Here is a 26,462-nt window from a genome sequence, read left to right as displayed (position 1 = left end):
GAGCCTTTATTATTTATTCTCTGTATTTTGATGAATTCTCCTGACTTGGGTTAAACATGTGTTCATCTTCTGAATTTTTATTTCCATATTTCATTTATTATCAGTTCCACATTACAAAGTGACTAGCAAGGTGTTCCTGGGAGGGAGGGGGTGAAGGAGGTCCAGCACATGTTTGAGGCTGAGCTCCTCTTTTCTGACACCATCTACAAAACTGCAGACATAAGAACACAGATGCATCATATCCTTGACAAGCAAATATTTTACTTTTTCAATTAGGGGGACTTGAATTTGTCCTTCAGAGGTACTAAGTAGTCACTCTCCCTGAGGACAAACAACTTCATGTCTTCTAAATGTTTTCAAACACCCTCCTTTACCTTTCTTCTGCTCTGACATAAAAACTGTGATGAAGTCTACACAGGGATACACTCTCTGTCGTTTATCTTCATTTCTGCATTTTAACATATTTTCTGCAATGAAAACATAGAGGATTAACTTTCTTGGATTGGTTCTAAAATTATCTTTTTTTTTTTTCATTTTTGTTTGGGGGGGACATGTTTTCAAAAGTACTTTATTCCTTCATACTCACAGGGTATTGACACAAAAGAGGAGATACTAATATTTAACAATGAAATATCTTCATATATGCTTACCAATTCACTAATTACTAAGACATCATTAAGAAGCAAAAATATTTATGCTAGCCTAGAATATGTGAAAATCATAAACTAAGAATCTTAGCCTTGCCATTGTGGTTGGAACAAACTTAATTCACTATGTTTGAATACTTCTAAATTGTGGGATGACTCATCTCTAGCAGGCTTGAGGCCCAGCCAAGTAAAAAAGATACTTTCTGAGAGCCAGCCTGGGTCTGCCTAAGGGCCTTAGCAACAGCAGCTGAAACATGATCTGGAGATGACGTGGACCAATGAGAGACAGCCATGTCACACCAGCTAATGCATATTCATCAGACCTCCCCCCAGGGAGGGGTGGAGGGTATATAAGGCTTGCCTCTAACTGAATGAACTGAGCTTGTTCTTTCGACATTCTCCGGGAGTCTCCGCCATTGACTCTGCGCCTACTTGGCCCCCTCCACCAAGGGAACAACAGAAAGGACCCTGATACACTAAATCCTGTATAAGATGGTTGATCATTAGTGTTAATAGTCCCACTTTCATCAATATTTATCTTCTTTCATGGTTGGGAAATAAAAATACACATTATTTTCCATTTACATTCTTCTTTTAAAAATAAACACTGATTTAATTACTAATGTTATATAAATCACAGTACCTGTGAAAATGCTTTAGAAAACCTATTTGTCCATTATTCACATTCAAACTCTTCAAAAAGCAATTATGATCCACACAAAACCTCACTCTAGGGCTCCAAGTTACACACACCTCTAGAAGCTCATGGTTATGGAGTAGTTTTAATATGCATACATATTTATCTAAATAAAAGCCTTCTTCTGTCTAATACTAGAATGCAAGTGTCTGTTATTTTAAAATGAAACAAAAAATCAAAACTTAAAATGTTACTATGTGCTATGAATCATCAATTCTAAAATGGGTTTCTAAATGGGGAAAATTACAAATTGATTAACTAGATGAAGAGTTTTAAATATATTCTTAGTGTAATCAAATAGAAAACATGATGCAGTCTCTTTATAATGCAAATTTTGATGAACAGATTACACATGTCAAAATTTCCACAATTCTTGTAAGTATAAATACAGAAGCTGAAACATAAACAGAGGACACACTCTCATATATGGTCATAAAATAGGAGTGTCCAAGGTAACATAAAACCTACTGCATTTATACTAAAATTGAAGACAACTGATAGATTCCCAGATCACTGAAATTACTAACTCTGACCATTAAAATGTATTTAGGTGTATTGTCAGAGTTATGTTTTAAAATCACTCTAATGTGCATTTATTTCTGCAAACAGTCCTTGATCAAACATCAGGCATCTTCTATTATGGGAGAACAGCACTCAGTCTTCTACTCACTACACTTTTCCAGGCCATTCTCTGAATTGGCCACCACTATCTAAAAGGACTGACTACCTACTTGAAGGTTAAAGAAAAGATTAAGCAACAAAGTTTCAGACTTACAAAATGGTGTCCTCAGACCAACTTTCCATATGAAAGTGTGACAGACTACTGTTGCATTGCAACAAAATTCATGAGAAAAGGAATTTCACAAAGAAACATTTTACCTTAATAACAGGGGTACTGTCATTGTCCTCTGTTGAAGGCCTAGGAACATCAGGGTTAGGTTTGTCAGAGAGCCTTTAGGATAAGAACATGCAATGGGAGGATTTAGTCATTTGAGCAAATCTGGTGGAAGATCCATTACTTACACAGTGACATTTCTGCATTTATAAAATAAAAAGTTGATTTGTGTTTTAAAGCTTCTGGTTGTCTTTGTGAGCTTTAACTTATTTCAATCTATAAAACATTCAATCAAGACTCACTCATAGTTCCAGTTTAAAAAAAAACAAAACAAACAACTCAACAACTTAGGAGATGGCTCAGAAAACAAGAGTGCTTGCTGCCCACATACAGTGACCTGTGTTTAAATCTGCAAGATGCACATAAAAAAAGTGTAGGCATGCACTTGTAGCCCCAGTAATGTGGGTGGCAGAGACATGGGCATCATGGGGGCTTGTTGGCTGTAAGTCTAGCTCCACATTCATGAGACCTTAAATCAACTGGATAAGATGGAGAATGATAGAACAAGATACCAATATCTTCCTCTTACCTGCAAGCCAGCACAGACATATGCAACACACACACACACACACACACACACACACACACACACACACAGAGAGAGAGAGAGAGAGAGAGAGAGAGAGAGAGATCAATAGCCAATGTATTGACTTTTGCCTGTACAAACTGCCTCTCTTAAAGTTGAACTGAAGTTTCCCCTAACAAAAACATACATTTGTTACCTGAACTGAAATTAATCCACTGCCTAAAACAAGACAGAATATTGGCTGTATCTTATCCAATGTCTGACTCTGTTTGAAGACTAAGCACTTTATGACCTTTCCATTTTCTATACCTGGGTAAAGACTAATTCCTTTATTTATGAAAATTGATAAGGAATATAGTGTTATTTCTTTATTAAGTTTCTGACTGGCAGACCTGTCCATTGTTGAGAGTGAGATGTTGAAGTCTCACTCAATATTTACGTGTGAGGTTTCATGTGTGATTTAAGCTTTAGTATTGTTTCTTTCACATTTGTGGACCCCCTTGTATTTGGGGCATAAATGTTTAGCATTGAGACTTTATCTTGGTGGATTTTTTCTATGATGAATATGTAATGTAATTCCCAATCTCTTTTGATTGGATTTTAGTTTGAAGTCTATTTTGTTAGATATTAGGATAACTACACCAGCTTGCTTAAATCCATTTGATTGGAAAGTGTTTCCCCAGCCTTTTACTCTGAGGTAGTGTCTGTCTTTGAAGTGTGTTTCTTGTATGCAGCAGATTGGTCCTGTTTTCCTATCTCTTCTGTTGGCCTGTATCTTTTTATAGGCAAGTTGAGTCCATTGATATAAAGGGATATTAATGACCAGTGATTGTTAATTTCTGTTATCTTTTGGTGGTAGTGTGTGGTGTGTATTTCTTTTCTTTGGGGCTTGCTGCTGTGGGGTTATCTATTGCCTCTGTTTTCATGTGTGTATCTGACTTCCTAGATGTTATCATTCTAGTGCTTTCTGTAGGGCAGGATTTGTGGACAGGTAATGTTTAAATCTGGTTTTGCATTGAAGTCTTGTTCAATCCATCTATGGTGATTAAAAGTTTTGCTGGGTAAATTAGTCTAGGCTGGCATCCATGGTCTTTTAGTGTCTGCATAACATCTGTCCAGGAACTTCTGGCTTTCAAAAATCTCCATTGAGAAGTCAGGTGTTATTCTGATGGGTCTGCCTTTATAAGTCATTTGGCCCTTTTCCTTTTCTGCTCTTAATATTCGTTCTTTATTGTGTATGTTTAGTTGTTTACTTATTATGTGGCAAGGGGACTTTTTTGGTTGTCTAGTCTGTTTGGTGTTCTATAAGCTTCTTGTACCTTCAAAAGTATTTCCTTCCTTAAGTTGGGAAAGTTTTCTTCCATGATTTTGTTGAATATATTTTCTGTGCCTTTGAGTTGGTATTCTCCTTCTTCTATCCCTATTATTCTTAGGTTTGGCCTTTTCATGGTGTCTGAGATTTCCTGGACATTTTGTGTTATGACTTTTTTGGCTTTGGTGTATTCTCCGACTGATGAATCTATTTCCTCTGTTGTATCCTCCATGCCAGAGATTCTCTCTTCTATCTCTTTTATTCTGTTGGTTATCCTTGCATCTGTGTTTCCTGTTCATTTACTCAGATTTTCTATTTCCAGGATTCCCTCAGTCTGTGTCTTCTTCATTGTTTCTATTTCAATTTTCAGGTCTTGAACTGTTTCCTTCACCTGTTTAATTGCTTTTTTCATGGTTTTCTTGCTTTTCTTTAAGGGATTTATTGAGTTTTTCCAATTTTTTGCTTGTTTTTTTTCCTCAATTTTTTAAAGGAAATTTTTTATTCCCTCTTTAAAAGCCTCTATCATCTTCATAAAATAACTTCATAAAGTTATTTTTAAGGTTGCTTTCTTCTGCTTCTTCTACATTATGATGTTCAGGTCTTGGTGTTGTAGAACCGCTAGGTTCTGGTAGTACCATATTGTTCCATATATTGTATGTATTTTTGCACTGGTATCTAACCATCCCTTCCTCCAATAGGTGCAAGAGCTATGTGTCTGAGCAAGCTGCTCTTGGTCCAATCTGTGCTTGTTATGTCTGTGTCTCAGGGGGCTGGCTACTCGGGGTCCAGTCTTAGCTCTTGGTCTAATTGGAGCTGATAGATTCTGTGTCTCAGGGAGCTGCACTTTGTCCAATCTGAGCTGGCTAAATTGTTGTCTCAAGGAGCCACTCTTTGTGCTATCAGAGCTCTTAGTCCAATTAGAGCTGGTGGATTCTGTGTCTCAGGAAGCCCCTCTTGGTCCAATGAAAGGTGGTGGGTTCTGAGTCTAAGGAAGCTGCTCTTGGTCCAATGAGAGCCAGTGGTTTCTGTGTCTCAGGAAGCCACTGGGGTTATAGGGAGATGTGTAGGTTTGGGGGAGGGCAAGGGTCTTGTAGATTGCAATGTCTGATGAGGGGTTTTGTGGGGGAGCCTGCCCACAGGAGTCTTCCCTGCTGGCCAGCAACTGGGGAAGTGATGGGTCAAGACATTTTTTTAAATCTATTTTATTTGTTTAAAAAAGAATCTTTCAATGTACCCATGGCTGTCTTGGAACTCACTGTGTAGGTCATGCATGCCTCAGATCCACAAAGATCTTTCTGCCTCTGATACCAAAGTCCATGCCTAGCTAAAATGTATAATTATTATAAAACCATTATTATTAATGTGCTTGTATGTGTGACATGTAATGTGGCATGTGTGTGGAAATCAGAAATCCACTTGAGTGTCGATTCTCTCCTCCAACTGTTGGTTCTCAGAAGAAAACTCAGGGTGTCAGGCTTTCAATGTGAGCATTTTAACACTGAGCCATACTGATAGCCTGGGAACTCTTTTCTTTATTCTGTGCAAATCTATGGATCACCAAACTCCCAGCTGATTCTGTCAGGCTTGCTTGAGACTACATAGCTCTCGCAAGGCTAGAAGCTGCCTCAGGCCTCTCTAAGTGCAGAGATTATAGAGCTACCACAACAGGCAGGCAAGTGTTGTCAGGCATGTACCCTTTTGATGTTAGTCAGTGTGTGTTGCTCAGTGGTGGAGCACTGTTCAGCTTTGTGTTCAAACTGTGTTCAACTCCTGGCACACACACACAAAAAAAAGATATTCAAAATTCTGTATGTCTGTTTCTCTTGAGTCGTCCTGTGAAGTCAAGTGTTAATGTTGACTTTAAAAAACAAAACAAACAAACAATAACCACCTCAACTCTCTGTGCTCTACTGTCCTGGAAAACCACCAGAAATTCAGGGTGAGCCATTATTTAAGCAGCTTAGGTGGATAGATGTCTCTTGCATTCAGGAGAGAACTCTTGGTATAGATGTAAAAAACCCAGTGTTATGCAGTGCTTTTGCTATTATTGTAAAGGTTCAAATGACCTAGTAAACTTCCGCAATGAGAAGGGATCCTCGAGACTTCCTGTGGTTGGGGAGATGGTTCAATGGGTACACTCAGCAGCCATATAAAAAGCCATGCATTGCCAAACACACCTGTAACCCCAGGACTGTGGGAGGCAGGGGCAGGTGGATTGCTGGGCTTTGCTGGCTGCTGCCCTAGCCACAGGTTCACTAAGAGACCCTTTCTCAAAAGACTAAGGCAGAAAGTGATAAATATACTCTAAAGAGGTACACAGAAACATGTACATCAGCACACACGCGCACACACACACACACACACACACACACACACACACACACACACCATTCCTCAGGTGGTGGTGACCCTCTACCATAAAATTATTTTGTTGCTCCTTTATAACTGTAATTTTGATACTGTTATGAATTTTAATGTTAAATATCTGATAAGTGACCCTTGTGAGAGTGCCATTCATCCCCAAAGGGCTCATGGTACACAGGTTGAGAACTGCTGCAGTCTAAACCAAGATCCTTTGCTGGAAAAACGGGCTCCTATCTCTCTAGACAGGTTCCCAGACTCAAGTGAGCTCAGGTACTCAAAACCTTTGTAATAAACTTTACATACGTTTTTATCCACAAGCATAATAGATCTCCTCAGCTGATACCTCCTTTGAAGATTTATAACCCTATTAATCCTTGAGTTTAATATCCAATTATCTTGCTCAAGCACTGTAATCAATGAAAATGTTCCTCCTTCCTTCCTACTTAATTTTCATTGTTTCTTAATTGCCTCCAGTTTTTCATTATCCCACTGAAGGCACTGATACAGCTTACTAGTAACCAGCCAGTTCAATTCCCTTGTATGTACTATTCTGGTTTTAAAAGCCTTAATGTTTTACAACTGTGTAATACTCACTCCACTGTGTACATGTACCATATTTTATTTATCCATTCCATTCTTTTGTTAAGGGGCATCTAGATTGTTTCCAGGTTATGGCTATTATGAATAATGCTGATATGAACATAGCTGAGCAATTGTCCTTGTGGTATGATTGAACATGCCTTGGCTACATGCCCAGGAGTTTTACCATTGAGTCTTGAGGCAGATTGACTCCCAATTTTCTGAGAAACAAACATACTGATTTCCAAAGTAGATGTACAAGTTTACACTCCCACCAACAGTGGAGAAGTTTTCCCCTTGCTCCACATCCTCAACCAAAGAATGGATAAAGAAAATGTATTACATATACACAATGGAGTATTATTCAGCTGAAAAAACAATGATATGAAATTTGCAGGCAAATGGCTAGAACTGGAAAATATCATCCTGAGTGAGGTAACCCAGACTCAGAAAGACAAACATGGTATGTACTCACTCATAAGTAGATATGAGATATAAAGCAAATTTAACCAGACTATGACCCAGAGCTCCTGAGAAGCTAGGTAATAAAGAGGACCCTGAGAGGGATGCATGTATTGCCTTTGGAATGAGAAAGATGAGATCTCCATGAGTAAACAAGGAGGAGGAGGGTAATATAGGGGAGGGGATGGGGAAAGAGAACATGAGGGAACAGGATAGTTGAGCTGAGGGAGGGAAAGAGTGGGAGAACAATGAAAGAGATATCTTGATACAGGGAGCCATTATGGGTTTAGGGAAAAACCCGGTGCTAGGAAAATTCACAGAAAACCACAAGGATGACCCTAGCCTAGACTACTAGCAATAGTGGAGGGGGTGCCTGAACTGTCCTACTCAGTAATCAGATTGATGATCTGAATATCCTAACTATCATCATAGAGCCTACATCCAGTAACTGATGGAAGCAGATACAGAGATCCACAGCCAAGCACCAGCCCAAGCTCTGGGAGTCCACTCAAAAAGAGGGAAGAAGGATTATATGAGCAAGGAGGGCCAAGATAATGATGGGGAAATCTATAGACACAACCGAACCAAGCTTGTAGGAACTCACAAACTTTAGACCAAGCCAGACTAGACCCTCTACTTATGGGACATAGCTGTGCAGCTTGGTCTGTTTGAGGGTCCTCTGGCAGTGGGACCAGGATCTATCCCTGGTCCATGAGCTGGCTTTTTGAAGCCCGTTACCTATAGTGAGATACCTTGCTCAGCCTTGATGTAGGGGGAGGGGCTTGCTCCTTCATTAACTAAATTTACCAGGGTTTGCTGACTCACTATGGGAGCCCTTATCATTTTGGAGGAGGGGTGAGGGTGTGAGTCAGAAGGGGAAGGCTAGAGGGAAGCAGGAGAAGGGATGATTGGGGGATCTGTGGTTGGTATGTAAAATGAATAAAATAATCTTAAATTTAAAAAATAAAAGCCTCATTTACTGAAAAGTACAGGCCTGCCCATCCTCAGAAAAATTAGTCCAAATCAATGAGTGAATTTTCTAACAACAGAAACATATTTTTCTGATAATCTTGGTGCCTGATAGGACTCAACCTGCTGAGTTAGTTTTTGTGTAAATGGTTTCAGAGCTGACCACTCTCTAGCTAGAGTTTTCCTGCCTGGCCCACAGTCAGGACAAATCTCTCTCACCTGCCAGTCCCACAGCCGCTCAGACCCGACCAAGTAAACACAGAGACTTATATTGCTTACAAACTTTATGGCCGTGGCAGGCTTCTTGCTAACTGTTCTTATAACTTAAATTAATCCATTTCCATAAATCTATACCTTGCCACGTGGCTCGTGGCTTACCAGCATCTTCACATGCTGTTTGTCATGGTGATGGCTGGCAGTGTCTCTGAATCAGCCTTCCACTTCCCAGCTTTATTCTCCTCCTTGTCCCGCCTATACTTCCTGCCTGGCCACTGGCCAATCAGTGATTTATTTACTGACCAATCAGCAACACACTCGACATATAGACCATCCCACAGCACCACTCTGCACTGGAAAACCAATAAGGAGGCTCTTTCCTGTGAAAGGTTAATTCTCCTTCTCCTAGCAGTCATTAGTTGCCTACACTTCTTTGTCTAGGGCTGGACCCCATGAAAATTTCTCTTCCCATGTTAACATATTCATTGATCTTGCCATTGACTGGTCTTGTTCATGCAGCCAATTCTAGTAGAGATTGTTTCCCACTAGACTTCCTTGTTTTCTGGCTCTTTCCATATTTTTGTGGCCCTCTTCTACAATGTTGATTGAGCCACAGATGCAGGAACTGTCTAAGTAGCCATAAAATCCTGTCGAAAAGTGTGAAATTATACCTGAAATCTAGCCAGTTTCCTGAAGCTAGTGAACTCATGGACGTTAGTACTTAATCATATATATAACCACCGGCCTCTAGCTTGACCAGCATAATCCCTAACTACATTCTAAATCTTATCCTTATACCAACAAGTAAAAACAGCTCCCACTCCCTTCTCAAAGAAGTCTCTTCGTACAGCAAATGGAGACCATATGAGAAACTATGATTGGACATAATGATGGGATCTCATATGTAGCCCAGCTCCAACACATATACCATGCAGGTTTTGTTTGTTGTTGTTTTCTTTTTTGAGGCATGATTTCATGTAATATATAAGCTGGCTTTGACCTTTCAATGTAGCACAGGATGATCTTGAACAGCTAATTCTCCCACGTTTGTCTCCCCAGGGATGACATTACAGCAAGAAGACACCACATCTTGCTGCAATTTGTTTCTGACAACATTTCAATCATCCCAAATAAGACCTTTTGATTCAAACAGTGAGACTTCATTTACAACTCAAGTGACCAAGCAGAGTATGATCTCAACTCCATAGGAGAATCAGATCCAGATGGGGTCATTGTTGAATGTGGTCAGCTAACTGTACCTGTTGAGGGTTAGAGGCAAGTTCTACTTTGAAAAAAAGATAACTCAGTGCATTCTAGCCATGTATTGACATTTGTTCTTTATGTGTTTGTGGTGGTATTGTGTTCCCCAAACTATTGTGCACCCTAATAAACTTATCTGGGGTCAAAGAACAGAACAGCCACTAGATACAGAGGCTAGAAAATGGTGGCACTCACACCTTTAATCCTAGCATTCCAGAGGCAGAAATACCTCTGGATCTCTGTGAGTTCAAGGCCACATTGGAAACAGCCAGGCATGGTGACACACGCCTTTAATCCCAGGGAGTGATGGCAGAAAGCAGAAAGATAAATAAGGTCTGAGGACCAGAAACTAGAAGCTTTTGATTGGTTAAGCTTTTAGGCTTCTGAGCAACAGTTCAGCTGAGATTCATTCTGGATGAGGACTGAGAGGCTTCCAGTCTGAGGGAAACAGGATCAGCTGAGGAACTGTCGAGGTGAGGAAGCTATGGCTTGTTCTGCTTCTCTGATCTTCTAGCATTCACCCCAATAACTGGCCTCAGGTTTGATTTTACTAATAAAACCTTCTAAGATTCGTGCTACAGGTGTTTATGGCTGTCTTGTGGCCTTAGTATAATATAATATCTGTAAATATATTATCAATATGCATTTCATAAATGACAAGAATAAAAGGCAATAAGCTTCATTAACACCAAAAATATTTATCTTGCAATATACTAACAGAAAGTCCTAAATGATAAGTGTAAATAATTATTAGCATTGTTGCAAAAGAACAAATTAATAATGGTATTATTTGAGTAGTAACATTTGGAAAATTTTGATTTCTAGTTAAAATATTTACTTATGTATCCTTTATATATGCTTATTTTTCATATGAAGCCAGATTTATCAGGTAGGGTAATAATTATCTTCAAATATTAAACTAGGTTTTCTTTTTACACATTAAAATTGACTAAAGAATTTTAGAAAATATAATCCTAACTGTATCTCTTTGTGAAACATCAAATTAACCATGAGATCCATTAGAAATATGTATTTCCCAAGAAACATGACCAGCCCTAATAGTTACAATTAATTCAAGAGTCTGGGCATATTTGTTAAGGAGAACAGGAACACTGGTTTTTGTATCATTTTCTTACAAGCCTCATTATTTGGAAGCAGACCTTCTCAGAGTTTTGAACAGTTCTGCCTTTCCCAATAGTAACATTTGCAACTTACAAAGGTCCTATACGGTTCTCAGTGCATTTTCAGCAAGCCAGTTAAACCTTAAGGTTCTGCTGTGTAACTGAGCATCCATCAGATGGCCTGCTCTATAGCTGTTTCCTCTAAGATGAAGCATCTTCTCCTGAAGACAAAAGGGAGGCTCTTTTGTTAGAAAGCTTCAAAAACTTGCTAGTTTCTGAAAGTTGCCAGAGTCACAGGCATCTCTACAAGATTAAACGAGTGGTAACATTGCTGGAGAGAGAAGGCTAACTGAACTAGCTCCCTCAAAAATCAGCAGGGAGTTCCAAGGATTCCAGCTTCATGAGTCATCATGCATAGTATCATGGACATTTCTATAAGGGGCTCCTGTGAGTCACTGGTCACGTATGTTATTGTAAGTAATAAGAGTATAGTCGCTGGCTTGCTAAGTGAGACTTAGATGGGCTTGTTCCTCTGCATTGTCATCAATACTGGAGCTTTGGTGAACAGATATATTTATGTCTTCCAATGAACATACTATATAGAATGGCCCTTAGGATATATTTGCTAACATCAAATGCAGTACAAATAATAGGATCTTTCATCCAGAAAAAGCATGGAAAAGAGTCAGAAATAATATTGTTAGTAATCTGTATATATACATAACTTAGAGTCAGTTAACATTCATAACATCTGTTCATTAGTTTGTAATATCTCTATATCTATCTATCTATCTATCTATCTATCTATCTATCTATCTGAATGAATAATAGGGAAAGAAGTTACAAGAGACCATATATACACATAATATGCGATGTTTGCTCAATTTTAATCTGTATAGTTGATAATGTAAATTAAACAATGGCATATGTTATCGAGATTAATGCCAGCCTCTATAAAAATGATTTTATTAGTTCAATACAGATCAAAGCAGAATGGCTGCTAATATTATTTTTAAATAAAACAATGTTTTCTAGACCAATTCCTAAATTTTGGTGAGATTGAGTGCTTAGTGTTGAGAGTACTGAAATATACCTGCCTCTAAGGAAATTGTCACCAAGGATAATGTTTGGAGCTATTGTTGTGCTGATTTTACTAACAATGAACCTGTGCTGAGAGTGTTGACAGATTATTACCACAATCCCACTATATAAGTGGGTATTTAGTCTCAGTGTCTTGCAGGCTTGTGTTTGGACTCTAGAGGATGCTGTACCTACATCACTGCTGTATCACAAGGCAGTTTCCCCCTCCTTTCTCCCTCTGAGTTCTTAGAGACCAAATCTGCACATATCTGATTACTACACCCGTAGCATTATTCACCTTCTCTCTAAAGGAAAAACTCCTGCAAAGTGACAATTTTAATAATCTATACATTTTGGATGTTGCCAATTTTTTTTTCTATAATCAGGCATTCTGACTTAGGCTTGAAATCTCAACACTTGAAAGGTTGAGGTAGAAGGTTCAGGAGCTCCACATCATCCTTAGTGATATAACTATTATTTCAAGGGAAGCCTGAGATAAATAAGACCTTTTCTTTAAAAGCAGAAAATATTTTTCTGCAGATAGTGATATTTTCTCTTGCACTTTCTTTTTAAACAGTACTTCAAAGACATTTAGTGTAAGCAGAATGTGTAGTGGTCACCACTTTTTTATTTCTTGCATTTATGATATTCCTCCTTGACCATTTTTACTTGCATTTCAGTTAAATGTCCTTTCCTCTAATTTAGTTTGGACTCAGCATCTAGGCAGTTCAGAAATTCTTTCCAAAGCTGTAGTCAGTTGAGGATCTGCAATCTTTTCACAGCTCACTTAAGACTTCACCATGTCTCACCCTACATTATTCAAATCTTATTTATGTTTAAGTGACTTGCTAGGAGTGGTGGGATATCTTAGATTTTTCTTAATTGTCAAACTTCATTGTTCTTTGTTATTAATTCAAATGGAATATTTTTCATATTTTCTCAGCCTACCCCCATGATATTATATAACTATTTATTAGATATCTTACCTATGTAAAAATTTTATCATTGTAACAATTTAACAGGAATAAAAACATATATTAGCTCATGGTTTTAGTGGGCTTAGACCATGGTTACTTGGTCCACTGCACTTGGGCAGAACATCCTGCTGGCAGAGTATATGAGAAAAGAGAGCTGTTCACTTCATGGTATTTATGGAAGTAGAATGAGAGGTGACAGGCATAGGATTATTTGCTGAATGATGCAACTTTAGAGACCTAGGTCCTCCAGTTATGTCTCATTTCCTAAATTAGGATTTATAACATCTCAAAGCAGTGCCACTAGTATGGGAACAGGCACTCAAAACATGAGGTTTGAGAAAAGAATAGTCTTCAGTCAAAACACAATGACTTGTACTGCAGAGGGTATTAGGTATCTGTATATCATTCAATAATTAGCCTAAAATGTAGTGATGCAAACCTAGTAGACTTGCAGTTTCTTACAAGTCTGCAAATTTACTAAGATTTCTGGATTATATTGTGAGGATCTCACTGATTCCCATGGACTCAATAAAGCATCTTTAATCTCTACCAACACAATTGGAAAATGAAAATAGAAATAATAAAGAAAACATAAACCGAAGCAATCCAGGAAATGAAAATTTTAGGACTATAAACAGAAATTACAGAGGCAAGCTTCACAAACTGAATAGAAGCAATGGAAGAGAAAATATCAGGCATTAAAGATACGATAGAATAATGAATATATTTGTCAATAAAAATATTAAATCTAAAAAAAATTTTGACACAAAACATCCAGGAAATCGGGGACACTATGGAAAGACCAGACCTAGGAATAATAAGAATAGAAGAAAGAGAATACTAGCTCAAACTCCAAGACAATATTTTCAACAAAATCAGAAAAAGAAATTTTCTTAGTCTAAAGGAGGAGCCTATCAAGGTATAAGAAGCATACAAACACCAAATAGTTTGGACCAGAAAAGAATGTCCTCTCATCACATAATAATCAAAACATTAAATATACAGAATCAAGAAAGAATATTAAAGGCTGCAAAGGAAAATACAAAGTAACATATAAAGTCAGACCTATTAGAATTAACCTGACTTCTCAATGGAGAATCTAAAAACCAGAAGGGCTTGGAAACTTTTGATGCAGGCTCTTAGAAACCATAGATGCCAGTCAAGATTACTATACCCAGCAAAACTTTTAATCACTGTAAATGGAGAAAATAAGATATTCAATGATAAAGTCAAGTTTATACAATATTCATCTACAAATACAGCACTGCAGTAATGACTAGAAGGAAAAATCCAACCCAAGAAGGTAAACTACACACATGATAACACAAAAAAACTAATAATCTTACATTATCAGGAAAAAAAAACAAAAAAGGAACACTCACACCCACACTCACATACACACAAACCACCATCACCACTAACAACAACAAAATAACAGGAATTGGCAATCATTGTTCATTGATATCTCTCAATATCAAAGACCTCATATCCCCAATAAAAAGACAAAGATTAGCAGAATGAACCAAAAACAGGATCCATCCTTCTAGATCATACAACCAACACACCTGAATATCAAGGATAGCTATTACCCCAAGCTTGTAATAAGATATTCCAAGGAAATGGACCTAAGAAACAAGCTGGGATAGCCATTTTAATATCAAATCAAATAGACTTTCAACAAAAATTAACTCAAAGATATGAGGAAAGACACTACATATTCATCAAAGGAAAATTCCACCAAGATAACATTTAAATTCTTAACATCTATGTCCGAAACACAAGGCCACCCACCTTTATAAAACAAACACCTCTATAGCTTAAATCACACATTGAAACTCACTCACTGATAGATGCAGACTTCAGTCTCACTCTCACCAATGTACTGTCCTCAAAAAAAGGAGAAATGTGGAAGTTACCTGATATAATAAACCAAATGAACCTGATTCTTACAGAACATTTCACCCAAACATAACAGAATAAACCCTCTTCTCAGCACCTTCTGAGGCTTCCTCCAAAGTTTAGCAAATATACCTCCTGAAAAGGCCAATTTGGATGTCAAGATTATGTTGCAATTATTATTACATCTGCAACTATGTCTACAAAACCCTCCATGAGAATGTCATTTATTTGTGTTTTTAATTTTGATCTTTGTTCATTTATAGAAGTTTGCCAAAAAAGGCACTTTATGGTTTCTTCTGATTTTTTTGTTCTCTCTGCTTATAGCTGTTCTATCACCCTGAGCAGTATGGTTTTTTACAACAGGCATTTGGTTATTTAATTGCTCTGAGAAGAGGTTTCTTCTATGATGGCACGAAAGGACTGAACTGAATTTGCCATGGAGACCTGTCAGAGGCCCCTCTGGGAGTTTCCTGATGGCAAAGACAAAGGATTACCTTGTCTGTCCTTTGTTGATCTACATTCATTGGTCCAATGTTTCCCTTTACCACACCTTCTGCATAATCCAGAACAATGTTGCCACTGTTCCTTGAAGAAACATTTCTAGGAATGCCCTGTTTACAGTCCCCTTTTAGGTGGCCTTGTTTACTGCAATTAAAGCATCCAACATAATTATTTTTCTTCAAATCTCTTGAAATCATCTTGAAAGGCCCCAGCATACTTGCTTAGCCTAACGCCATTTTGAGCAAGGCCTGAAAAGTACGGGGAAAGTTCAGTTAGAGGACATGAGCACAGGAACAAACAGGGTATCTGCGGCCGGCCACCTGGCCCCAGAACAGGGAACTAAAAGGTCAGTAAAACAACTTGTACCCTAGATAAGAGCCAAGTCAGCAGGCGTGTCGAGCTCGGGGAAAAACCACGAGCTGCCCTGAGCTTGAACCTGGCCTCATATGAATCGTCCAATCAGAACCCTGTAAACCATGGCCTCATATGTATCGTCCAATCAGAACCCTGTAAACCCGCCCCTCTGCTGCCCGACCATATAAAAACCCTCCACTCCAGCCCGTGCGCGCGCCAGCCTCCTGAGCTTCTGGAGTGACTGTGTCGCCCCGGGTACCCGTGTTCCAGAATAAAGCCTCTTGCTGTTTGCATCTGACTTGTGGTCTCGGTGTGATCTCTGGGCGAGGGTCTCTCCAGAGGGAAGACTTCCTGCGGGGGTCTTTCATTTGGGGGCTCGTCCGGGATCGGAGACCCCCCGCCTCGGGACCACCGACCCACTGTCAGGAGGTAAGCTGGCCGGCCACTGTCTGTCTGTATTGTCTCAGTCTGTTTACTTGTCTTTCGTTTTCGTCGGATGTCCTAAGTCAGGTCTGAGTCGGTGGGGGCTGAAGGAGCTGACAAGCTCGGACTTCGCCCACCGCAACCCTGGAAGACGTTCCACGGGTATCTGAAGTCCCCTCTGGGGCACGGGTTTTCGGGGCCACCCACGCATCAGAAGGATACGTGGTACTGGCAGGGGACGGAGAACTCAAACACTCCGCGTCCCCATCTGAGTTTTTGCTTTCGGTTTTACGCCGGAGCCGCGCAGCGAAAAATTCTGTGGTCTGTCTTGTCTGTTTGTTTCTCGTTGTATGTCTAACCCTTCTTTATTTAGAGACCACCATGGGACAGGCTGTCGCCACCCCACTGAGCCTAACCACGGAACACTGGTCCGATGTTAAGGCCCGAGGAAACAATGAAGGTGTCATTGTCAGGAAGAAGAAATGGATCACCTTCTGCGAGGCCGAATGGGTCATGATGAATGTCGGCTGGCCGCGAGAGGGATCTTTTAACCTCTCTCTTATTTCGCAGGTGGAGGGTAAGGTTTTTGCCCCTAGCCCTTATGGGCATCCCGACCAGGTCCCATATATCGCCATCTGGAGATCACTGGTCGAGAACCCATTTCCATGGGTTAAGCCTTTCCTTCCGCAGCCCCCTCCAGTCTCTGGGCCTTCTGCGTCCCCCAACCTGGACTCCTCCCTTTACCCCGTGCTCCCTCACAAGGAGACTCCTAAGCCTCCAGTCCTTCCCCCAGACCCCCATACCCCCCTTATAGATCTCCTGACGGAGGACCCACCACCATATCGAGCCGGACCACCTGGAGAGCCGGCCGAAGCGGCCCCAGCCGCCGCCCCGGTGGCGGCGTCCCCGGCCGTGCCCGTGGCAGATCCGGAAGTCACCTCGACTCGCAGGACCCACGGGGCTGGAGAAGAGGACGCAGCCCCGTCCCCCATTGCCGGCCGCCTCCGCGGCCGCCAGGATGGCCCCCCTAATGAGTCCAGGGCCTTCCTGCTCAGAGAGGGGCCGAATCATCAGTTGCAGTACTGGCCCTTTTCAGCCTCAGACCTCTATAATTGGAAGCAACATAATCCCCCTTTCCCCAGGGATCCTGTTGCCTTGACCGGCCTAATTGAGTCCATCCTAGTGACTCACAGGCCGACTTGGGACGACTGTCAGCAGCTCCTGCAGACCCTCTTAACAGTAGAGGAGAAGCAGAGAGTTTTCCTGGAGGCCCGGAAGCAGATTCCGGGCGATGACGGGAGGCCACCCCAACTCCCAAATATCATCGATGCAGCTTTTCCCTTGACCCGCCCAGACTGGGACTTCAATACACCTGAAGGTAGGGAGCATCTACGTCTCTATCGCCAGTTGCTCTTAGCGGGTCTCCGAGCGGCCGCCAGAAGGCCTACCAATTTGGCTCAGGTAAGGAATGTGATACAGGGAAAGGAAGAGGAATGTGATACAGGGAAAGGAAGAAACACCCACTGCATTTTTAGAGAGGCTGAAGGAGGCTTATAGGATGTACACTCCGTATGATCCAGAAAACCCAGGGCAAGCACCAGGTGTCATCCTATCATTTATCTATCAGTCTAGCTCAGATATCGGAACCAAATTGCAGCGGCTGGAAGGTTTACAGGCGCTAGGTTTGCCAGACTTATTGAAGGAAGCAGAGAAAGTGTTCAATAAGAGAGAAACTCCTGAGGAGCGCGAGGAAAGGAGATGGCAGAAACAAGAGGAAAGGGACAAGAAACAGCATAGGGAGATGAAAAAGGTTTTGGCCGCCGTTGTGTCTCAGGGACAGTGGAGAGAGGGAGATAGGTCGGGAGAGCGAAGGAGGCCACCCCTTGATAAAGATCAATGTGCTTAAGCCACAAGGACCCCGCCGGCCCAAGCCCAAGACATGCAGATCTGGCCGGATTCTGGGTCGAACACCCAACCCGACTCTGCTCCAGTATGTGGATGATCTACTCCTGGTGGCCAGGAGTCGAACCGAGTGCCTGGAGGGCACTCGAGCCTTACTGGCCAGACTTGGACAAAAGGGCTATAGAGCCTCAGCCAAAAAGGCTCAAATATGCCGAGACAAGGTTACCTACCTGGGCTACACCCTGAGCGGGGGGCAAAGATGGTTAACAAGGGCAAGGAAGGAGACGATAATCTCCATCCCCCCTCCTCGGAACCCCCGCCAAGTTCGAGAGTTCCTGGGTACGGCTGGGTACTGCCGCCTTTGGATTCCCGGCTTTGCCGAACTGGCAGCCCCATTGTACCCCCTCACTAAACCAGGGGCCATGTTCCAATGGGAGGAGAAGCATCAGAAAGCGTTCCAACAGATCAAGAAGGCCTTACTCGAGGCCCCGGCTCTGGGTCTGCCAGATCTAACCAAGCCCTTTGAGCTGTTTGTGGATGAGAACTCAGGTTTTGCCAAAGGGGTACTGGTGCAAAGACTGGGACCTTGGAGGAGACCTGTAGCGTACTTGTCCAAGAAATTGGACCCGGTGGCTACAGGATGGCCATCATGCCTCCGCATGGTGGCAGCCATTGCTGTATTACTCAAGGATCCCGGGAAGCTGACTCTGGGACAGCCGTTGACTGTGCTGGCCTCCCATGCAGTGGAGGCCTTGGTCCGACAACCACCGGACAGATGGCTTTCTAACGCCAGAATGACTTACTATCAGGCCTTACTACTGGACTCAGACCGGGTAAATTTTGGGCCGACAGTTTCCCTTAACCCTGCTACCTTGCTGCCACTGCCTAGCCCCTCCGAGGAGCATGACTGCCTCCAGATTCTAGCCGAAGCACATGGCACCCGCCCTGATCGGAGCTAGCAAAGAAAATGGGGGTGGACTGGGAACAGAGAAAACACCTGGGCAGTGCTGCTGAACCAGGATCAGGTACTCCAGCAGGTAACTTCTACCTGCCCAGCCTGTGCTCAAGTCAACGCAGGAAAGGTTCATCTAAGAAACTGTTGGAAGAAATCTTCCCCAGGTACGGGATGCCTCAAATATTGGGGTCGGATAACGGGCCTGCCTTCGTCTCTCAGGTAAGTCAGAAGGTGGCCAAACTATTGGGGGTTGATTGGAAACTCCATTGTGCGTACCGCCCCCAGAGCTCAGGACAGGTAGAACGAGCTAATAGAACAATCAAGGAGACTTTAACCAAATTAACGCTTGCAACTGGCACTAGAGATTGGGTGCTCCTACTTCCCTTGGCTCTCTACCGAGCCCGAAATACTCCTGGCCCACACGGCCTAACCCCTTTTGAGATCATGTACGGGGCCCCACCTCCTGTTGTAAACTTTCTCCATCCTGATATTTCATCTTTTGCCACCACCCCTACTTTAGAGGCACATCTTCAAGCCCTCCAACTGGTGCAGAGGGAGATCTGGAAGCCCCTGGCCAAGGCTTATCAGGAGCAGCTAGACAAGCCGGTGGTGCCCCACCCCTTCCAGATCGGGGACTCCGTTTGGGTCCGAATCTGGAACCACGGTGGAAGGGGCCCTACACTGTCTTGCTGACCACCCCCACTGCACTCAAGGTCGACGGGATTGCTGCATGGGTCCACGCCTCTCATGTGAAGGCTGCCAGGGAACCCGACCCAGCAGGATCCAGAAAGTCAACATGGACAGTGCGTCGCACACAAAACCCCCTAAAAATAAGGTTGGCCCGCGGCTCCTCTTCCTCCCCCTCCTCTTAATCTCTGCCTACCCCCAGGGGACTAGGGCGGCAGAGAGCCCGCACCTAGTTAAGAGGCTCACTTGGCAGGTTATCTCACAAACTGGGGAGACGGTCTGGCAAATGACCACCCTTCACACCCCCTTTACATGGTGGCCTAACTTGCATCCAGATCTCTGCCAACTAGTAGCAGGGTCAGAGGACTGGGACATCCCTACCACTGACCCCATGAACCCTAGAGCACCAAACGTCTGTCAGGATGGTAAGGGAACTTGCAAATGTAATGGCGGGAGATACGGATGTAGTCACCCTGAAACCAGAGCAGCCCTATGTAAATTTCACCTGCAACCCCCTGAATATATCTTTTACTCAAAAGGGAAGGGAGATAACACAGGACTGGATTAAAGGTAAAACATGGGGACTTAGACTTTACATGACGGGACGGGACCAGGGAGTCGTGTTTATGATTAGGCTTAAAATCACGGAGCCCTCCGCCTCTATAGGTCCCAACCAGGTTCTCTCTGACCAAAAGCGCCCCTCTTTACCCGCTCCGGCACCCCCGAGGGCTACCCCCCGACCCAATTCGGCCATTCGCCCAAGCACGGCTCCGAATGCTACTGTAACCCCAGTCACCCTCCAGCCACCCAGGCCCAGTATTGCTCCGTCTGACGCTCGGGCCCTGTATCCTAAACAGACTTGTCTAATTTATCAGGGAACGCGTTTCTACTGTTCAGACCTTGGTATTGACCCAACAATACCAACGACTCAACCAGGTGGAAATGGAGCCACATCCCTATTCTTCCCCATGAATGGAGGATTCCATTCCCTGAGATAAGAAAATGGGGGAATGAAAGGCCCCAGCATACTTGCTTAGCCTAACGCCATTTTGAGCAAGGCCTGAAAAGTACGGGGAAAGTTCAGTTAGAGGACATGAGCACAGGAACAAACAGGGTATCTGCGGCCGGCCACCTGGCCCCAGAACAGGGAACTAAAAGGTCAGAAAAACAACTTGTACCCTAGATAAGAGCCAAGTCAGCAGGCGTGTCGAGCTCGGGGAAAAACCACGAGCTGCCCTGAGCTTGAACCTGGCCTCATATGAATCGTCCAATCAGAACCCTGTAAACCATGGCCTCATATGTATCGTCCAATCAGAACCCTGTAAACCCGCCCCTCTGCTGCCCGACCATATAAAAACCCTCCACTCCAGCCCGTGCGCGCGCCAGCCTCCTGAGCTTCTGGAGTGACTGTGTCGCCCCGGGTACCCGTGTTCCGGAATAAAGCCTCTTGCTGTTTGCATCTGACTTGTGGTCTCGGTGTGATCTCTGGGCGAGGGTCTCTCCAGAGGGAAGACTTCCTGCGGGGGTCTTTCAATCTCTCCTATCCATATATCATTATGGTCAAGAGATTCAATATTAATTGTATCCAGGATCCATTCCTCCAAGGGTGCTGATCTTGCTTTTAACTGCCTAATTATCCTTTTGCATGCTGCATTGGCATTTTCAAAAGTCAGAGATTCAATTATTATCTGTCTAGCTTCTGAATTTGGTACCATTCCATTTGCTGCTGAAGACAGCCTTTGTTAGAAATTTGTGAAGGTTTCTTTTGGGCCCTGTATAACTTTTGTAAATGACTCAATTTTCTTCCCAACTTCTTCAATTCTGTCCTACACTTTCAGGGCTGCCATTCAACAAAAAATTAGGGTGTGGTCATCATATAAAGATTGTCTTTGTATATCAGCAAAATCACCTTCTCTAAAAAGTTGATCTTGGGAAATTTCCATACCTCTAGTCCCACATCATTGTTCTATAATTTTAGCCATCTCTTTCCAACAGGTTCTCCACTGTAACTGTGGCCCAGCCTCTAGGACTGCTGTAACCAAATCTTTCCAGTCCTGAGGGATAATTCTATTACAAGTTGACTATGAGTTTAACATCTGCTTTACAAATGGAGAATGCATACCATATGAGACTAGCGCTTGTTTAAATCTCCTGAAATGTAACATTTCCACTTGAGTCCAGTTAGCTCATATACACCTTTGAGCATTTGGCAGTTCCTGTAAGGTTACTAGATAAAGTTTGATTTTGAAACAGGCTATTTGTCTGTAACCATATAATTCAATGCTGAGATAGGTTCACCTTTAAATTTTGTCTGGGTCTGAAAATCTCTATAACTTGTTTTATCAAGGTTTTCTAAATCTTTTATCTTGGCACTCAAATTAATCAACTTTTTAAACACTAAAATAAAATGATCAAACTAATAATATTCATAACTGACATTATGTAAATCCCATCAACATTAACTATCCTCTCATTTAATTGTTCCATTTTCAAACTGCCTAATGTGTTATCAACAGAGACCAAATTCCCTTTATTGTAAAAATGTTTCCCATTTTTTAATGTGGGAAAAAGTTCTCTTTTAACTAATTATTCCTTTTAAGATTTCTTAATTGACTCACCAATTCTACTTACTGAGTAGAACAGAAGTCTGAGGGAGTTTCAAGGCACCTACCTAGTGTGGTAGCAATCTAAGATGGGAATCCAGAGAAAGCCCACAACCCACCAGGGGAGAAGAAGCCAAAAGACTCCAGCCAACATGGGGTGGAGGCTTCTGTAGAAGTAAGTAAGGCCACAAGCAGCTTTTTAGTGAATTCATGACACAGATGTTAGGGTGCCAGATATAAGATGAATTGCTAAATCATTTTACTAATAAAAACCTGGAATCAGATATTGTGGAAAAAACTGAGAGATCAGAAAAACAGAAAGAAGCCATCCACATCTTAATACTTGGAAATCCTCAAAGTGGCCTTCACTGATTCCCATGGACTCAATAAAACATCTCTAATCTCTATCAACACAATTGGAAAATGGAAATAGAAATAAAAAAGTGATCTGTATACCATATATATATGTATATATATGCTTTTTTAGGGTGCACAATTTATTGGTGGACACAATATATCACCACATTTTCTTAATTCAATCATACTTAGTGGGATATCTTTTATGGGAATATAACAATATATTCTGTGTCACTCAACTATACTATAGTTCTCAAAGTGACCTTCTTCCTGTATACCCATGCCTATATACCTTTCTGTTCTGCATCTCACTTCCTCTCTCCACCCAGCTGCATCACTTCCTGTCTGTCAGTACTGACTTTCAGACTTCTATGGTTAGTGCTGGGATTAATCGCATGTGCCACCATGCCTGACTCTCTTCCCCAGTGTGTCCTTGAACTCACAGAGATCCAGATGGACCTCTGCCTCCTGAATGCTAGGATTAAAGGCATGTGCTACTACCACTGCCTGACTTCTTTGTTTAATATAGAGGCTGACTTTTTCCTCTGATCCTCAGATAAGCTTTATTAGGGTGCACAATTTATTGGTGGACACAATATATCACCACATTTTCTTAATTCAATCATACTTAGTGGGATATCTTTTATGGGAATATAACAATATATTCTGTGTCACTCAACTATACTATAGTCATATTCCTATGTCTGCATACATTATTTCAAATCAGTCTCATTTTCATACTTTTACTGTAGTTTGTTAAACAAATAACTATGTAGAATAATATCATTTACCCTTTTATATTCTGCAAACAGCACCATTAAAATGACGTATTTTCAAAAACAACAAAAAGATGTTGGGTATGTTCAATTTGCAGCACAAATCCAATACAATTCACAGAAAATTCCCAACAAATTATAACAGGAAAGCTGGTTCCAAAGTTATGTGCCATGTGGAAAAACTCAGAATTCTCAATAGGGTTAAGAAGAAATAGTACACACAGTGACAGTGTTACTTCTGTATTTATCACAAATCTACAACAATCAAGCATGTGTACAGTATTTTTGAAAGAATAAAGGGATGGAGAGAAAAATCCAGGAACAACAGCACAAAAATGTAGTCAAGTTTTCATCAAAAGACCTAAGGAAACTGAACCAGGAAAAATGTGAACTTGACCAATGTTACCTATGATTTTATGTGTACAGAAACTAAATAAACACAGACTTTACAACTCTCACAAAAATAACTCAAAGTGACCCTTAAATGCTGTATTTATCACCCTCCAGCTTCTGCTCTCTCTTACAGAGAAGCCAAATGCCCTAGAGATCTTTCTGGAAATGGAGGTAATCAGAAAGGTCAGCTGTGGCACAGCATTCCCTCATTCTTCCTTGTGTTTTCAGGCAAACCCAATTTGATTGATGCCCACACAAAAAACAATGTTGAAGATTAATTTAATTCATTAATTTAATTCCTGCTACATGTATTATGGCACAGGATGTAGAATCTACCCTATCCATCTGTCGAACACCAAGCACATCCAAAGAGCCTTTAAAATTCGGAAACTCCATTTGTTCCCTGGAATTTACTTCCTTGCATCATGCCATTGTGGCTGGTGGTAGATGAAAATTAATAGCATTCTAATAAAAGATGATCCCCATCAGCTACTTTCTAACAGTTTCTAACCTATTTGTAAAACTTATCACACAAAACTGAATATGGAATGCAATATTGAGAATTTCTAGAAACTAGACCTTCAGTTTTTCAATCTGTCTTCCCACTGCACACCAAAAGCAATGTCTGTGTGTGTACAGTGGACGGTGATATTGTAAGCACCACAGCTCCCATGGTCAGGCCTGCAGAGACTTCCTGTTCCTAGGGAATACACACTCAGGGAGGCATAGAGGCTAAGGACCACAGCCAGTGTCACCACATGAACCAACAGAACCACAAACTGACTCATGGTGCATTCAACTACCAGCAGGTGTGACAACTCAGTCAATCTGCTCCTTCTGCCCAGAAGGAAATGCCCCAACTTACCATGGCATGGCTTATAGTCTCCCGCACAGCTCCCTAAAGCTGCATCGGAAGAGAACCCTAGAAAAAAACACAATATACTTCTCATTGGTACTTCTGATTTCAAGGCCTGCCAGGGGTCTCTAAACAGCTAGGATAAACCAGCTGGGGCTCAGGACAGTAAGTAGCACCTCCTTCACTGGATGAACAGAGGCAAAATGACCTAGCAGCTTTGTTTATCACATTGTTCAAATTCTGAGACTCTTAATGATATCCTGGGCTATTGGAGACTGTGGAAGCTCCATGTTTCAGGCTTTGTTATCCAAAGCATATACGTTTTTCCTACAATTGCTAATCAGCTCCACACCTGGAGCTCTCCTTGGCCATCCTAAGGTTCTAGAATCTATGACACTTTCAGGTGTCCACTGTAATCATCAATTTCTTAGGCCTTCTCTGTAGGTATTTGAAATCAGTTACAGGTCATCATTCAATCTTGGATTGGCAATCAAGACATTCAGGCAGAAGAATGCCAGCAAATTCCCAAACAATCTGGGCTTTATCCAGATAAACAATGGTATCGTTTCTATTCTTTCAGTGTACTGTATGTTGATTCTACTATTTATCTGACAACTTACTGAAATTGAGGAGATGCAAAGGGGGGATGAGGAGATGCAGTAGATAAGAAGAGACCTGAAAGAGATGGGGAAGAAAAGGAGGACACAGGAGAAGACCTGTGTAGCTCTGGGCACTGGAGTTGCTGTCAGTTCTCTGAGTCCCAGTATCAGCTCCTTGGAGACTCTAATGTCTGAGCCATCTAGTCATGACCTCCTGGAAATGATGCACTGGAAAAAGTCTGATAAACTGCTCCTGTTCCCAGTCTTGTAATTATTGTTTTTGTCTCAAACCAGCCTGGCTTGTTTTTTGTCAAGTAACAAGGACACTGAGATGTGAGTTGGAAAGGGGCAGAAAGACAATAGCCGCACTCAATCAGCAGCCTGATACATTATCCTCCCCATTCCCTACATCCTGAGACCCTGCCATTATAGAAATGTTGTGATCTTGGATTTCAAGGCAACTGGGACTCACATCTCCCACAGCTCAGAACTTTGGGTTCAAATGCTAACTGAAGAATACACCTTTAGCCTTGGGAGTGAGATTATCCAGAGGCCAAAAGGCTTGCTCTGGTCTGGAGAAGACAAGGGACTCTTGCCTGAGCCCATCACAGTCACATCTGTTCCTTCAGGCCTACTTCCAAATCCCATTGTAGAACTACTGCTTGGATGATATTGGAACCCTTAAACTCTGGCCTCTGCCTCCTAAGTTCTGTGATCTCAGGATTGTGACACCATGACTGGTTTGGGTGACTACTTATTTAGCTTTACTGAGTTCCATAGCATCAACATGTGGACACTCAAATATTAACAATTTATTTATTTATTTATTTTTAGTTTTTTGAAGACAGGGTTTCCCTGTGTAGTTTTGGTGCGTAGATCAGGCTGGCCTCGAACTCAGAGATCTGCCTGCCTCTGCCTCCCAAGTACTGGGATTAAAGGCGTGCACCACCACCACCACCACCACCACCACCACCACCACCACCTGGCTCAAATATTAACAATTTAAAAGTGAGTAAAAAGAATGTTTATAGAAAGTAGTCATTGTGGCAGGT

General features: G+C 41.8%; 2 protein-coding genes across 2 annotated transcripts in view; one reads left to right on the top strand and one right to left on the bottom strand.

The window, feature by feature from the left end:
* The window catches only part of LOC128097947 (zinc finger protein 431-like), a 155,508-nt gene that overhangs the window by 69,930 nt on the left and 59,116 nt on the right, over positions 1-26,462 (bottom strand). The window contains exons 3-5 of the mRNA XM_052718852.1: positions 24,821-24,877; positions 2,224-2,296; positions 375-467 (exon numbers count right to left, since the gene is read on the bottom strand). The gene's annotated coding sequence lies outside the window, so the exon portion shown is untranslated. The remainder of the gene's footprint in view (positions 1-374; positions 468-2,223; positions 2,297-24,820; positions 24,878-26,462) is intronic.
* Positions 14,378-20,634, top strand: LOC128097082 (uncharacterized). Its single transcript, XM_052717250.1, has 2 exons — positions 14,378-14,408; positions 16,983-20,634. The coding sequence occupies exons 1-2, from the start codon at positions 14,378-14,380 to the stop codon at positions 17,837-17,839; spliced, it is 888 nt and encodes a 295-aa protein (XP_052573210.1). The 3' UTR covers positions 17,840-20,634.

Source organism: Peromyscus californicus, unplaced genomic scaffold (genome assembly GCF_007827085.1).
Source record: "Peromyscus californicus insignis strain IS unplaced genomic scaffold, ASM782708v3 Scaffold_5__1_contigs__length_169319896, whole genome shotgun sequence".
In the NCBI taxonomy this organism is placed as follows: Eukaryota; Metazoa; Chordata; class Mammalia; order Rodentia; family Cricetidae; genus Peromyscus; species Peromyscus californicus.
This window is presented reverse-complemented; position numbering and strand designations above follow the sequence as displayed.

Coding starts and splice junctions, on each gene's coding strand:
- LOC128097082 (XM_052717250.1), top strand. CDS start 14,378: ATGACTAGAAGGAAAAATCCAACCCAAGAAG. Junction 14,409..16,982: donor GAAAAATCCAACCCAAGAAG/GTAAACTACACA, acceptor AGCCCCCTCCAG/TCTCTGGGCCTTCTGCGTCC.